This window comes from Larus michahellis, chromosome 7 (genome assembly GCF_964199755.1).
Source record: "Larus michahellis chromosome 7, bLarMic1.1, whole genome shotgun sequence".
Lineage (NCBI taxonomy): Eukaryota > Metazoa > Chordata > Aves > Charadriiformes > Laridae > Larus > Larus michahellis.
Genome location: NC_133902.1, coordinates 36848710 through 36861599, shown reverse-complemented (window position 1 = coordinate 36861599; position 12890 = coordinate 36848710). Strand labels below are relative to the sequence as shown.

Here is a 12890-nt window from a genome sequence, read left to right as displayed (position 1 = left end):
AAATAATGGCTTAGATATGACTGCATGATCATTTTCCTTGAGGCATTCATATTTCTTAAAGACTAATTTTGCTGATAAAGACTTAAAAAAATAGGGTTGACATGACATCACCAAAGCGTATTTAAAACTCCAAGCAAGTTTTGATGTTCTTTAACCTTTTTTGATCTCTTACAAAGAGGCAAGGTTGGCCAACCAGACACTGTAGCTGAGTGTATAGGAAACCTACTTTTCATATAAAGAAAACAGTCAAGAAATCCACCTGTTGATGGAATGATATTTCAGTCTTCAGAAAACACTACAGAAAACTGCACTACAGATATTTAGAAGTTTTCAAAATTGTATTTAGAAACTGCTTCTTCCTGCCAAACTGCTGTAACAACTCCCCAAGATAAGCATTCAAAGATGTAAAGAAGAAGAAAGGTGTATGGAAACTTATTCAAATACTCATTATTTATTTCAATTATTTGATTGAAAAGCTGAACCTCCACCATACTTCCCATTAGCTATACAAAAACAATTACTTCTCTACTCCACAGGAAAACTTTGGAAACTCCCCATCGTCGATGATGACAGGACTAATAATAGAGTTCAACAGGGCACAAAAACATGTTGCAGGGAAAAAGAAATCTGTATCCAAATTAGTTTTGCACACTCTTATTACCGTATCAGAAGATGTCTCTGCCAGCAGCTCGTTAACAATGGTATCAGCCTCCCGACCAGGCTAGAAGAGCTACTTCTTAATTTATAAGGAATACCCTGGCACTCCCTGGGGATTAGCAGCAAATGAATGATTTAAACCTGATTGCAGCGTAACTTGTAATAATGTCTAGGAGAGATCAGGTCTTAATATACTGCAGAGCATAGTAGGATTTAGAAAAAACGGTTTTCAATAATGAGGTCCCTTTCCGTAATCTTTGCAACTAAGCCAATATGAACAGCTTACGATTTCTAGGCTTGTTTCACAGCGATCTGGTGAGTGCTGCTGCTGGAAGAGCTGGGGGGCGGTGGGCAGCAGAAGGTGATGCTGTTCTTGTTGGTATCGTTTCTGGGGACAAAGACAGCAAACCCCGACGGGTAGCTCTGTCGGCTGACTTCTCCCCAAACTCCTTCCTCGCAGGTTGTTTCTTCAAGCAAGAGATGGAAACAAGGAGCAATGCAGCCTACAACCCTACAGAGTTCAGCCCACATCCAGCACCTACAACTGCAAAATCCATGCAGGCTAGCTCCGGAGCCTTTCACTTCCGCACCGACAAAGGACACGGCACAAAGCCGGTCTGTCGGCAGCCTCCCGTCCTCACCACCACCTCCAGTCTATGCAGGCTGGTGACACTGAATAAAACCAATACATAATACAAAACACTGTTCACAAGCACAGAGGAACTGAAACAATTTTGGTTAAGTTCTTAAGTTATTTCCTTTCTACCCCCACCCCTTTTTTAATATAGAATCATAGAATGGTTCAGGTTAGAAGGGACCTTAAAGATCACCTAGTTTTAACCCCCCCTGCCGTGGGTTCTAACACCACCCACTAAGACCAGGGTGCTTTAAAAAAAATTTTTTTAACAAACATCAGCTAGCTTGCTATTCCCAGTATTATCGTCATGTAAAAGCAGTCTGAAACACCCTAACGAAGCTCATTTCGGCACTTACAACGTCCTTTAGCCACTACAACCAATGTAAATTACAATATTAAATCCCAACTGATCTTTTTAAAACACACTTCAGAAACAAGCCATTTCTAAGTTGTGTGTGTCTGCTATGAGGAAATCAAAAGCTATAACTATAAGGTCATAAAAAACATTAAGCTCCCAGATCATATAGCAAATAATCTGTAGATTGAAGCCAGGTAACAGTTAAACATTGCTCTCTATCAACAGGATACACCTCTAAACAAACATCCAACAAACCAAAACCAAATCCCTCCTGCCAACCCTTATTTACAAATTTCAACTATTTCATTGCAAACATAAACTGACTCTGAACAGAAAGGGAAAAAAACCAACTTTATTCTTTGATGTGGAAAGAGTACCAATCTCTATAACATCTAACAGTGAAAATTATACTATCTTGTACTTTGACTTCAAAATAATAATCCTTCCTCTAGTCCAGATTTGTCCAACCAAGAACTACATCAGTGCATACTGATGACCTTATGGTGATGACAAGATTGCTGAGCATGGTAGACTCTCTACTTGAGCGATAAGAGCTTTAGACTGACTTTAAACCTTGATTTACAGGATTAAAATAAAATCTCCAGCAATGGGTTTTACTACAAAAAAATGTAGGGAGGAAGTGACCACTTCAGTACATGCTCAGAGAGGGATAGGGAGAAAACAAGCAAATAATCCCTCCATTCCAGCTTTCTCTTATTTCTTCTGCCAAACATCTGTGGTTACTTTCTTGAAACACCAGGGTTCTCAGATCTTGTTAACCTTGATGATACCCTGAAAAACTGACTATAATTGCTCAATATTCTCATCCACGCCCTGACCTTGGTATTTTTGTTCATTTCAGCATCTTCCCATTTCACTATTTTTGTCCCTAAAAAAAAAAAAATATATATAATCTACCTGGGATGCTATCCTTCTTGCCACAGAGAATGCTTCTCACTGCAACGCGCAGTCTTCACTGTGATTGCAAGTGTGTGAACTTCGACAAGGAGTGCCTTCCAGCTGCTCTATGCTTTATCTACCACAGAAGCAAGGGCACCCCTATCCTGCTAGCACTTCAGTAATACTTTATTTTTATGCATATGACAACAAGGAGGCTGCGTTCTTGATTTTTCACAGGGGTACTCACAAGACTGAAACCTCAGAGATTCAAGAGCTATTTGGAAACAGCAATTTCAGGACTAAGACAAGTTTGGAAGGTTTAACCCCCTTCAGTCATTTTTTTTCCCCTTCTTGAAAATGATACATGTCACAATTGTCAGCTGGTAAAGGTTGCAGGTAGCTATCTGCATAAATACAGTTCATCTGAGAACAAAGGGAATGGCCTTCGGTTTTTTTGAAGCTTCCAAAACCACCTCAAAGATTTTAGAAATTATGCAGTACTCCAAATGGAAGCAGTTTCCTCCTTGAAGTGTGATTTCACAGTGAACTTTATTTGCTGTCACACTGAAGCCACCAGCCCTTCTTGTGGGTAAAAACTCAAACTGCCTCACACATCTACTGGTTAATAATGATAACCTCTATTATCAAGTCCATGAGCAGACAGAAATCCAGCCACGACAGGGGAGGACCCAAAATGGAACGTACAACCATATTCTCATACAGGGAACTAAAAGGCCTAGAAATTCACAGCAATGCACTTGACGGGGATTAAATCTTTGGGACCAGGAAAGTCCTTATCAGTATCTTCTGCTTCACAAAGCTTTCACGTGGGAACATGAGGATACTAGGTGCAGGCTATTGTAATGTACAGAGACAACTAAAATCCACACCATTCCTCTGAACAAAGTCAGGCTTAGGAGAGGAGAGCTTACTGCAGACTTCAACTGGAACAGATTCATCACCAACTCCAACAGCAGGAACAAAGCTCAAGGATACGGGAGATCTTCCAGCCCCTTGCTCCCAGGGCTGCTCTCGGCAACCGCTAGTTTGGAAAAAAACCTTCCCCCAGTTTTATTGCTAACCATGACATTACGTGGTGTGGAACATCCCTTTGGTCAGTCCAGGTCAGGTGTCCTGGACGCGTTCCCTCCCAAACCTCTTGCGCACCCCCAGCCTAATCTCAGGGGGCAGAGTGAGAAACAAGAGACGGCGTCGATGCTGTGCAAGCACCGCTCAGCAACCACTAAAATACCAGTGCATTATCAGCACTGTTTGGTTAGATCTAAAACACAGCACCATATGGGCTCTTGCAAAGAAAATTAACTTGATCCCAGTCAAACCCAGTCCATCAGCAAGCAAGCACACCAGTAATAGGCTGCCTCCTGCAACACAAAGAAACATTCAAATTTTTTTTTTTTTTTTTTTCCAAAAGAACTCCACAAAGGCAGTAAGCAGTCAGAAACCTTCCTTGCTATGAATGCCACGGCTGGGCTTAAGGATCATTAGTTAAGCATTGACTTGGAGGCTTAGCAAGGAAAAGCTCTAAGACACATCCCATGGCAAGATGGAAGTGCTGCCCAAAAACTACATGCAGTAAGTTGGTCTGCTACTTGCTGAATGCCATACCTGGGGCATGGTGCTGGTATAGCAAACCAGATGCTGTTTTCCTTTTGCATCTGATTTGGGAAAGCCTGTTACACTTCCCCAAACTGGTAAGTTTGCCATCTCAAAGTAATTACCCTGCCACTTCTCTCTTCCCACCTCATTTAGGAATTAATCACATACTGCTGTGTGAAGGTCTGGAACTACTTCCTAAAGCAAAATGCAATATAACCAGCTTCATATTTCTTTTCCCCTCTAACAGAGGAAAGAACATTAACTGGTCTCTAGAAGGATTATCAAAGTTTTCAAACAAGAAACACAGAGGATGAAAATACTAAAGTCAGCAAGACATATCTGAAAACATGTTCTTAGTTCAGCTCAGATCATTATTGCTACTGCAGAATTCAATCCCAGTGAGGGATTCACCATGTAACTGTCATCCCTAGAACTGAAATGGGCCCACTACAAACCTGTCCAGAATTACAAAAACCTCGTTGCTCTTTCCAACAGGAGACAGCAGCTACAGAGAAAAGTTAACAATGGGGAAGAAAAAGGCTTCTGTTATCCCACTAGTAACACTCCATAAGCAAGAATGTTTGCTGAATTAAGGCAAATATATTACACCTACTCCAAAAAAAATCACAGTTGAGTAGGAGGAAGCAGTTAATCCCATCAGATAAGAGATGGCTTATTTCTAGCAATGAGAATGCAATTTATCTGGGTTGGTTAAGGGCTAACACATCTGACAAAACCATTTGGAGAAAAAAAAAAACTGCAGTTTAGATACCACATGCTAACTCATGCAGATGAATAACCCAGGGTTACAAAGCTTACAACAGCTCTGCTCTCATCAAATAATGACTAGCTTTTAGAAAACAGGTATTTTATCACATAGGAACCTGTGCACCAGCCTGGATCATAGGAAGCTGCACAACGGCAAAAGCCAGACCTTACACTGGTAGGCAAAGTCTCAGCTGAGTGCTGGGGGTGACTCACCTCTTAGTTAACATCATTAGTTCCCAAACTGACCTATGCAGAACCTTGCCCATCCCACCAGCCACTTCAAACAGAGACACTGAATTAACAGCCAAACACTGCACAGTCCAGCAAGGACTCAGGATATATTGCTTCCACCGCTCACCCAGGATTTGCTTGGAAAAACAAACTAAATATGGAAACACCTGGCATAAATTACACTGGACAAAAGACTAAAAAAAGTTATTAGTGATAATCATGTGGCCTAAAGGGGGGCTTTGCTTGCTCAGCCAGGCAGGTATCTTGGCAAAAGGGATGGGGTGGCTGAGATTTCCACTCTCCTGACAAAGTGACTTCACTCATCAAAATACTCTAGTACAGACCCAGCCCAGATCTTTGCCATAGCAACAGATACTAAATGCATTAAGTAGTTAACTAAGGACATGTTCTCTTTACATTTTCGTCTTGGAAGTTTAAAAAAAAGTCAATATATGCAGCAAACTCTTACCTTCTCCACATCCTCTGCCTCAGTTGCTGTGTACTGCAGAACTTCACTGGTCTCACTGCAAAGAAGAAAAAAATTGAACTCCCCAGATAAAACTGCTCTACTCATCCTCGCCACCCTGCTTCAAAATAAAGCACAAGTGAAGTTAAATGGCACAAACACAGAATGAGAATCATTACAATTTTTTAGAATGCTTACAGAGTTCTTGCAATAGAATTCCTATCAGACCTGCAAGTTGCTCCTTTCCTAGTGGAAAATTGTTTTTAAAAGGGGCAAATGCCCTGTGATATCTATATAGTTTCAGTTCAAAAAAAAAATCCCACCTATGAAATTTGTTTCCATTTCACTAACGGGAATATTTGCCTCAATTACAGTTTCCCAATCTATTTGAAGCCTAGTGAAATTTTTAACCAGTCTAACCCAGAACTTCAGCAGACCTTCCTTTCTACAAATATATTAATACCTGCGGGTAGTTTTTAAGAGAAGAATACATTCATTCATCATTTACTAAGACTGAGCTAGCTGAGCCAATACAACACAGGCAGCGGGGTCTGTAAGTATAAAAACATTTCAAACAGGTAATACCTCGCTGGTTACAAGATTCCCTTATTCATACAGCAGCCTTCGTAGAAAAGTTACCTGCAGAGCGGAGCCATGATAGGAGTTCCTATATGAACGTGTTTCACTACTACATACGCACAGTCACCCTCATTACCAGTTGTTGCCAAATCTGTCCCAGCTGCCCTGGAAGACCTTTCACTTAGCTAACAAAACCTTAGGAGAAAACAGAATGGATGCTCACTATGTATGGTATATCAAACACCATGCAACAAAGCTGAAAAGCATGAAGAAGAATTTGCAGAGTTTTGGCTTAGCACAACCACTTTCAAGTTTAATCGGGATTAAGGTTGGCCATCTAAGTTGCTTTAAGTATTCACATTATCAAAATAACTTATAACCGCAGCAGTCCAGACTAGTTCCTCATCTGCATTAACACTGGTCAGTCAAAACAGCTCTGGTAAAAAAGTTCATTTGTAAAATGCCTTTTTTCCTACAAATCCTCAAGCTCTTGCAGTCACTCAACTGGTGCTCCTAGTAGCAGAACTACTTAAAGAGTTTGTTCTCAACTTGAGAGCAAAGCAGAAAGCCTAACGCGATTCAGTCACAGAAAGAAAGTAAACAGCCTCCTTTCAAAGGAGCTACTGTGAGAGCTTAACACATCTACTCACATCTTCAACACGCACACCTCCTCACAGCTCCAATATCAACTGTCAGTAAACAAAGGGAGAGGTCAGACTTCACCAGAGTCTTATGCTAGCAACTGCATTAACAATGTAGATAAATCACTTGATACTCTACAGATTATTAGGGCTCTTATTAAGAGAAAAGAGCTGTTCAGTGGAAGCAGCACCGGATATGAAAGAATAACCAAGAAGACTTTCCACAAAAAGAAAAATCAAGCAAAAAACAAAAGCTGTTCAAAATTATGAGATAATACCTGCCACAGCACCAGGCCCACAAATCAATATCAAAAGAAACATTAAAAGTCACTCATAACTACGTCAGACTAGAAAGGAAACACCAATTTTAAGATAGCCGAACATTCACTATAAAACACCACCTCAGGCAGCATCAAGTTGCTCCAACTGAATGGAACAAGGTAACAGGAATTTTGCTAAGTAACAACACAGAGTATTTTCCTGCTCCATTTCAAGAAAAGGGAACAAGCAAACAGAAGCTTGAACATGGAAAGTACGTAGGATTTTGTTCAACAGCCTATAATAACTCTTTTTAGCCTGTTTGAACCAGATTTTGCTCATCCTCAAGAGTTAGGGAATCAAACACTTCCTAGTCTGCCTGGAGACTAACAGCCAGGCTTGAGTATAGCTCACGGCATCACTCTGCGAGCCAGCAAACAAACAGTTAAAGACGGTTGAAGCTTCTGTACATTTATCCAACATGCAAGCCATCAGTGAGGTCCAGAGAGGTGCAAAGCTGAACTTTCACATATTCACAGCCTCCCCCACATCACGGGGACAGAGACATCCTTCTTCAGAGCCAAGCACGAAGATTGATCTGACAAGCCACCGCAAGCCCATCCGCTGATGAGGATACCGACCAGAGGGCGCTTGCTTAACAAGCCTACTGACCATGCACAGACAAGGGGGAAAGAGTTGAAATCACAGCAGGACCAGGTCTAGGATTTAGCCTCACTAAACACCACGGTGTATTTCTGAAGCTCGATTTGATCCAAAGAAGCAGCAGTATTTTTCTCCTCACCAGTAAATTCAAAACAGTTTTGCCCCCAGGGGGATGACAGTCCCAAGGCTTCCCACCCTCAGCCCCCATTTCCTTCAGAGACTCATGTGCTAACCACTAACCTGTGAGGGACACACTGGGAGGCAGCTGACCACACATCACACCAACAACTTCTGCGCTGTATGAAAGACAAGCCTAACGTGAAGTTATCCAGTTCAATTGCTGACAGTGCCCAGATTTACCCTGGGAGATGGAGCAAGGAAACAAGGGGAAACAAGCAGGCTACAATATACCTGAAGATCTACTTTGACTTAAATGAAACTCAATCAGCTTCATGCACACACCAAACCTCGCACAATTACAGATTGTTTTGATGTAAAGTAGGCCTGGCTCTGTGACCTTTGAGAGCTTCCCCTTACAGAAAGCTATTTGTTTATGAGGGACCAGGATTGCTTACATTCACATACTTTTAGATTTTTAGGACAATTTCATTTTTGATAGAGCTCTTTTATAAAAGTTGGGATAGCTGGCAAACTATAGTAGTCTCATCTCAAGTTTACAGTGCACACATTCTTGCATCCCAGCTAGAGAAAGAAAGGATCCCAGAGAACACCTTCAGTCTCCAGAGCAGGCAACAGTGCGGTCTTTATTTACCAGCACCAACAAGCCCATCAAATCCTTTTCAAACATGGAAGGCTATCAGATATATGCCTCATGAGGTGGAGAAAAAGAACTAGAAAAAGGGAACGGTCCCTTAACTGAAAGCCTTTCTCCTCTCCCTCCATACCAACACCAAGAAACTAGCCAAAGCTATGATAAATGAAAGGAGTTTTTAGGAGAGAAAAATTCTAAACTCTCCAAAAAGGCCTGAGAAAAGCTTATATTGCATCACACTCTCCTCAGGTGACACAAACACCAAGCTATAGCTGTGGCATTTTGGACATGAGTCCAAGAAAGCACTCCAACCACTGTTGCAAGCTAACAGAAAGAGAAGCAAAGGTGTCAACACCAACCACATACAGAACACCGTCAGAATGGGAGACAGAACTCGTTTTTTGCAGAGAAAAACTGTATTCCTGGATTTGCTCCTGAAGTGCTCTTTTAAATATGAAAAACTTTATGCTTCCCTGTATCTGACTCCACGACAGCAAAGTTGCAATGCCCCAAGAGAGCAGGATGAAAAAAAACACACTGCAGATCAGGGCTCATTAGCTTTGCAACGTATTAGGTAGGTCAATGAATGAAATCCAATGAATTTACAACTGCACAACACTCCACCCACTCTGAATCTGTTAAGGAGTCAAAAAAACATTACTTTGTAAAGTTCACACCTAAAAAGACTTCATTTTTAATCTTCCAATATTCTAACACTGGCATCAGGCTTCTCAAACGCCAGAGGTAACTACCCATAAGTATACAGTTGTTATGCCATGGACACAATGCCCCATCATTAGGGCATAACATTGTACCACATAGCACAAGGAGGATTTCTCACATGACATGATTTTATTTGCTTATATTGGCAGAGATTTTAGGTTTTGCACACATTTTTACTCAAAGACTTAAGAGACAAAACATTTTGGTTTGCTAACCTGATCTCTGGTAAGAAGGTTTTCTTGTAAGCATCCTCAATGTTCTGGAGATACGCAGGAGACACCTTTTTCTCATATGGCTAAAACCAAACAGAAAACAATGTTGTGAAATTAGTTTTCTTTCTTTTCCCCACCGGCACAGATTCCAGACTAATCAGAAGGTGCTGATATACCATCTGCCAAGAGCTCACTCTTGTATTAGCAGTCAAACATCCAAGTGAACCACATAAATATTAATGAAAGTTTCAAGAATTGAGATATTTAGGATGTTCAGAATTTCTTAGATGGCATTAAATATCTAGAGTACTCTAAGGAACAAGTCAGTTTACATTAATCACTGCTTTGCCCTGTACTATTATGTCCACGGTTTTAATGATTAGCCATGAGTAAGATTCTTCTGATATGTCAGGGAATCTAGAAAGGGAAAGGGAGGTTAAACAGAAGAATATGAAAGTGAAAAAGCTTTCTTCCAATTTATTTCAGTTTGTTACAGGAACACCTAATTTCCCCTGAGTTTGCATAAACTAAGAGAACCATCCATCAACAGCCTCAAAAAGATTAGCATTCCAAGGACTGATCAGTCCTAGCTACTTGCACATTCAAGGAAGTTATATATAATCATCCAGAAAACAGAAGATTGTCCGAGTCCGCCTTTTCAATGAGAGGGCCAACGTGCATCCATTTCCATAGTTTCAGACAAGTGCATGGTCAACCAGCCACTCCAAAATCTTTCTTTGAAGTTTCATGGATATCATACCTGCTGTTAAACAGTTTATCTTCTACACAGTGTCCTTTAATGACACATTTGCAAAGTGTCAGGAATTTCTCTAATCTACCATGTGTTCCTTCAGTTCAATCCTAAAATTAATTACGTTTCCTGCTTGAAACGTTCATCCAAGATGCCCATTATGTTAGAAGGATCTGCATGTCTGCTTGCTGGGCCTATTGGAGGGTTTTTCTTTTTCCAGTGCCCTGCAACAACAGCGCACTGAATACTAATGAAACACTCCACCCACCACGAAGGCAGAATTCCCAAAAGTACAATCTCCAAACAAGCAGTAGTGCTCAGCAGTGCCACTGCCCCAAGGAAGCTACAGCTGCACCAGCAATTTCTGCCAGAACGTCTCAAAAATGACACTACCTCTTTGCTCACAAGGGCAAAGAACTCACAGGTTCTCAAGTTACATTAAGAAGCGTCTGTCACTGAAGTTGCTAAACCAAAAAAGCCATGATTTTCCTATACAGAAGTATCTATTTCATTAAAGCACAGACACACATTCAGTCATGGCCTAAACTGCCGGAGGGCAGAAGAGGAGAGTCGTTCAACCGCAGACTAAGCAACTCTGGCCAGGCAGATCACGAAGCAGCAAGGGCAGCCTTCCATTTACAACTCAAGTCCCTTCTCTTCGGTAATCATCAGACTCCCTCTTAAAAGAGCAGGAAACTGTAAAACGAAACGCTACTAGCTCACCCTAGCACACTAACATATATGCTTTGAGAAGAGCAGCCATCACCAAGCATTTCAGAGATTTGAGAATTTTTTAGTAATAATAAATGAAATTTTTCTTTGCATCTATCAGGGTTTCCATAGTTAAATACTTAACTACAATTATTTCCCTTAGCCTTTGAAGAGGGTAAACATCATTTAATCCTTGTAACACGTCTGAGAACAGTTACAAGCACATGTCCAAATATCACAGAAGGGGGAAGAAAAAATCCAAACCAAAAACCTTAGATTAGTCAATATACAGAAGTAGCCTATAGCTTTTCTGGTACAAGAATATTTCAATAACCCAGTAATCCACTACACTAATATAATGAGAGGTAATTTGAAGACAATACTGCATAATTAAGTTAAGTTTCTTTTCTTTTTAACAGTACCTTGACTTAGAAAAAGACATCTTGGAGAGAAACTATGCCACCCTCAAAGGGTTTTGAGAGCAAAAGCGAGAATGTTCCAAAACTGTCAGAGATCAACAATAGGTAAGAATCACCTACCATGAGCTCAGACCAGATTGCAGTTGCACTAGTGATAAGATGCAACTGTATTTCTTATCAACTTTATATTAGATTAGTCTGGCTTTTATATATCATGGAATATCTACATAAAATTGGTTTTAAGTTTAAAATTGGTGGTTTTGCCGTGTTAACACAAAAGCATCAAGCAGCAATTTTCTTAATTTCAGAAAGTTACTGAACTTGCTGATCACAAGCAACCCACACATTAACATCAACACAGATCCGAAACAGCAGTCAACTGGGGAAGCAGGAGAAGGGGACGGCCAGTTGGGGTTTTTGGCACTTGCGCAGCACAGAATCTTAAAGAATGCCACAAGAAGCATATTGCCCAGACATGACTCCTGAAACAACAGCTACAAAGGCTCTTTTTTAAGGACAGATGATTTTTACAGAGCTTCTCATTACAGAAACGACAGCATTTTGATGCAATCAAAAAAAGTTGATTTTTGCTTTTTTTAGAGCAAGCGTACCAGAATACCCATAGAGTCATCAGCAACACACAGTTCTTACACCTAAGAGGACAAGCAGCTTTTCAGAAGCAGAATTCTGCAGGAAACCCCACAGGACTCACACGTAAGGGCACAACTGAAGCAGATATTAACAGGCAGTAACGGTGGCAAGAGATAAAGTTACCTTGCCTTTCTCCTGAATCCTCTTCTGCACCTCTGGGACGGGTACATCTATATAAATGACCAAGTGAGGTTGCAGGAATTCACAAATGCTGACTTCTTTGATCTCCTTATAGTGATCGAGACCTGTATAAAAAACCAAAACCAAGCACACCAGAAAGCTAAAGGCAGCCCAGCTGAACACATACACGTGTTGCAAATGAGGACAAGTACAATAAGAACAGCATTAAAGTCATAAATTTATCAGGTAATGAATCTGCAATCATTTCTTCAAGTGTTTTTTCCTGCATTTGGTAAACATATTCTATTTGCAAATCAATCACATTCCCCTCATTTGTATTTGTAGTCTCCTCTTCCTGGCTGATGCAGCAACTTTAGGTAAGGTTTTTCCTCAAATAGGATTCAGGAAGTTTTTAGAATTAACAATCTTCCAGAAACAGAAAGTAAAACACAATTAAACTAAAAAGGTACATGCACTGAGATATATGAATCAGATCAAAGTGGGGATTTATTTCTGACTTAAGTTTAGAGAAACCATTGTTTAGAGACAGCCTCTCAAAATATCAGGGAGGTACTGCAGCACTTGGGTCACTTGAGGTGACCACTAGCTGGGGCTGCCTTCTGACACAGTTTCGCACGCAAAATAAACAGCCCTGTCCTACCACAAAGCTGACAGCATAGCAAGGGAAAAAAGTTCCATGCTTCAAGAAGATTCTGCAAGAAGTACTCTATTTCCCACCACGGGGGGAAGCCGAAG

At 40.8% G+C, this 12890-nt stretch overlaps 1 protein-coding gene across 1 annotated transcript in view; it reads right to left on the bottom strand.

Annotated features, from left to right (window-relative positions):
* NDUFA10 (NADH:ubiquinone oxidoreductase subunit A10) overlaps positions 1-12890 on the bottom strand; it is a 41469-nt gene that overhangs the window by 23241 nt on the left and 5338 nt on the right. Inside the window, exons 5-7 of the mRNA XM_074596144.1 lie at positions 12138-12259; positions 9486-9565; positions 5638-5692 (exon numbers count right to left, since the gene is read on the bottom strand). Coding sequence (XP_074452245.1) covers positions 5638-5692; positions 9486-9565; positions 12138-12259 — 257 coding nt within the window. The remainder of the gene's footprint in view (positions 1-5637; positions 5693-9485; positions 9566-12137; positions 12260-12890) is intronic.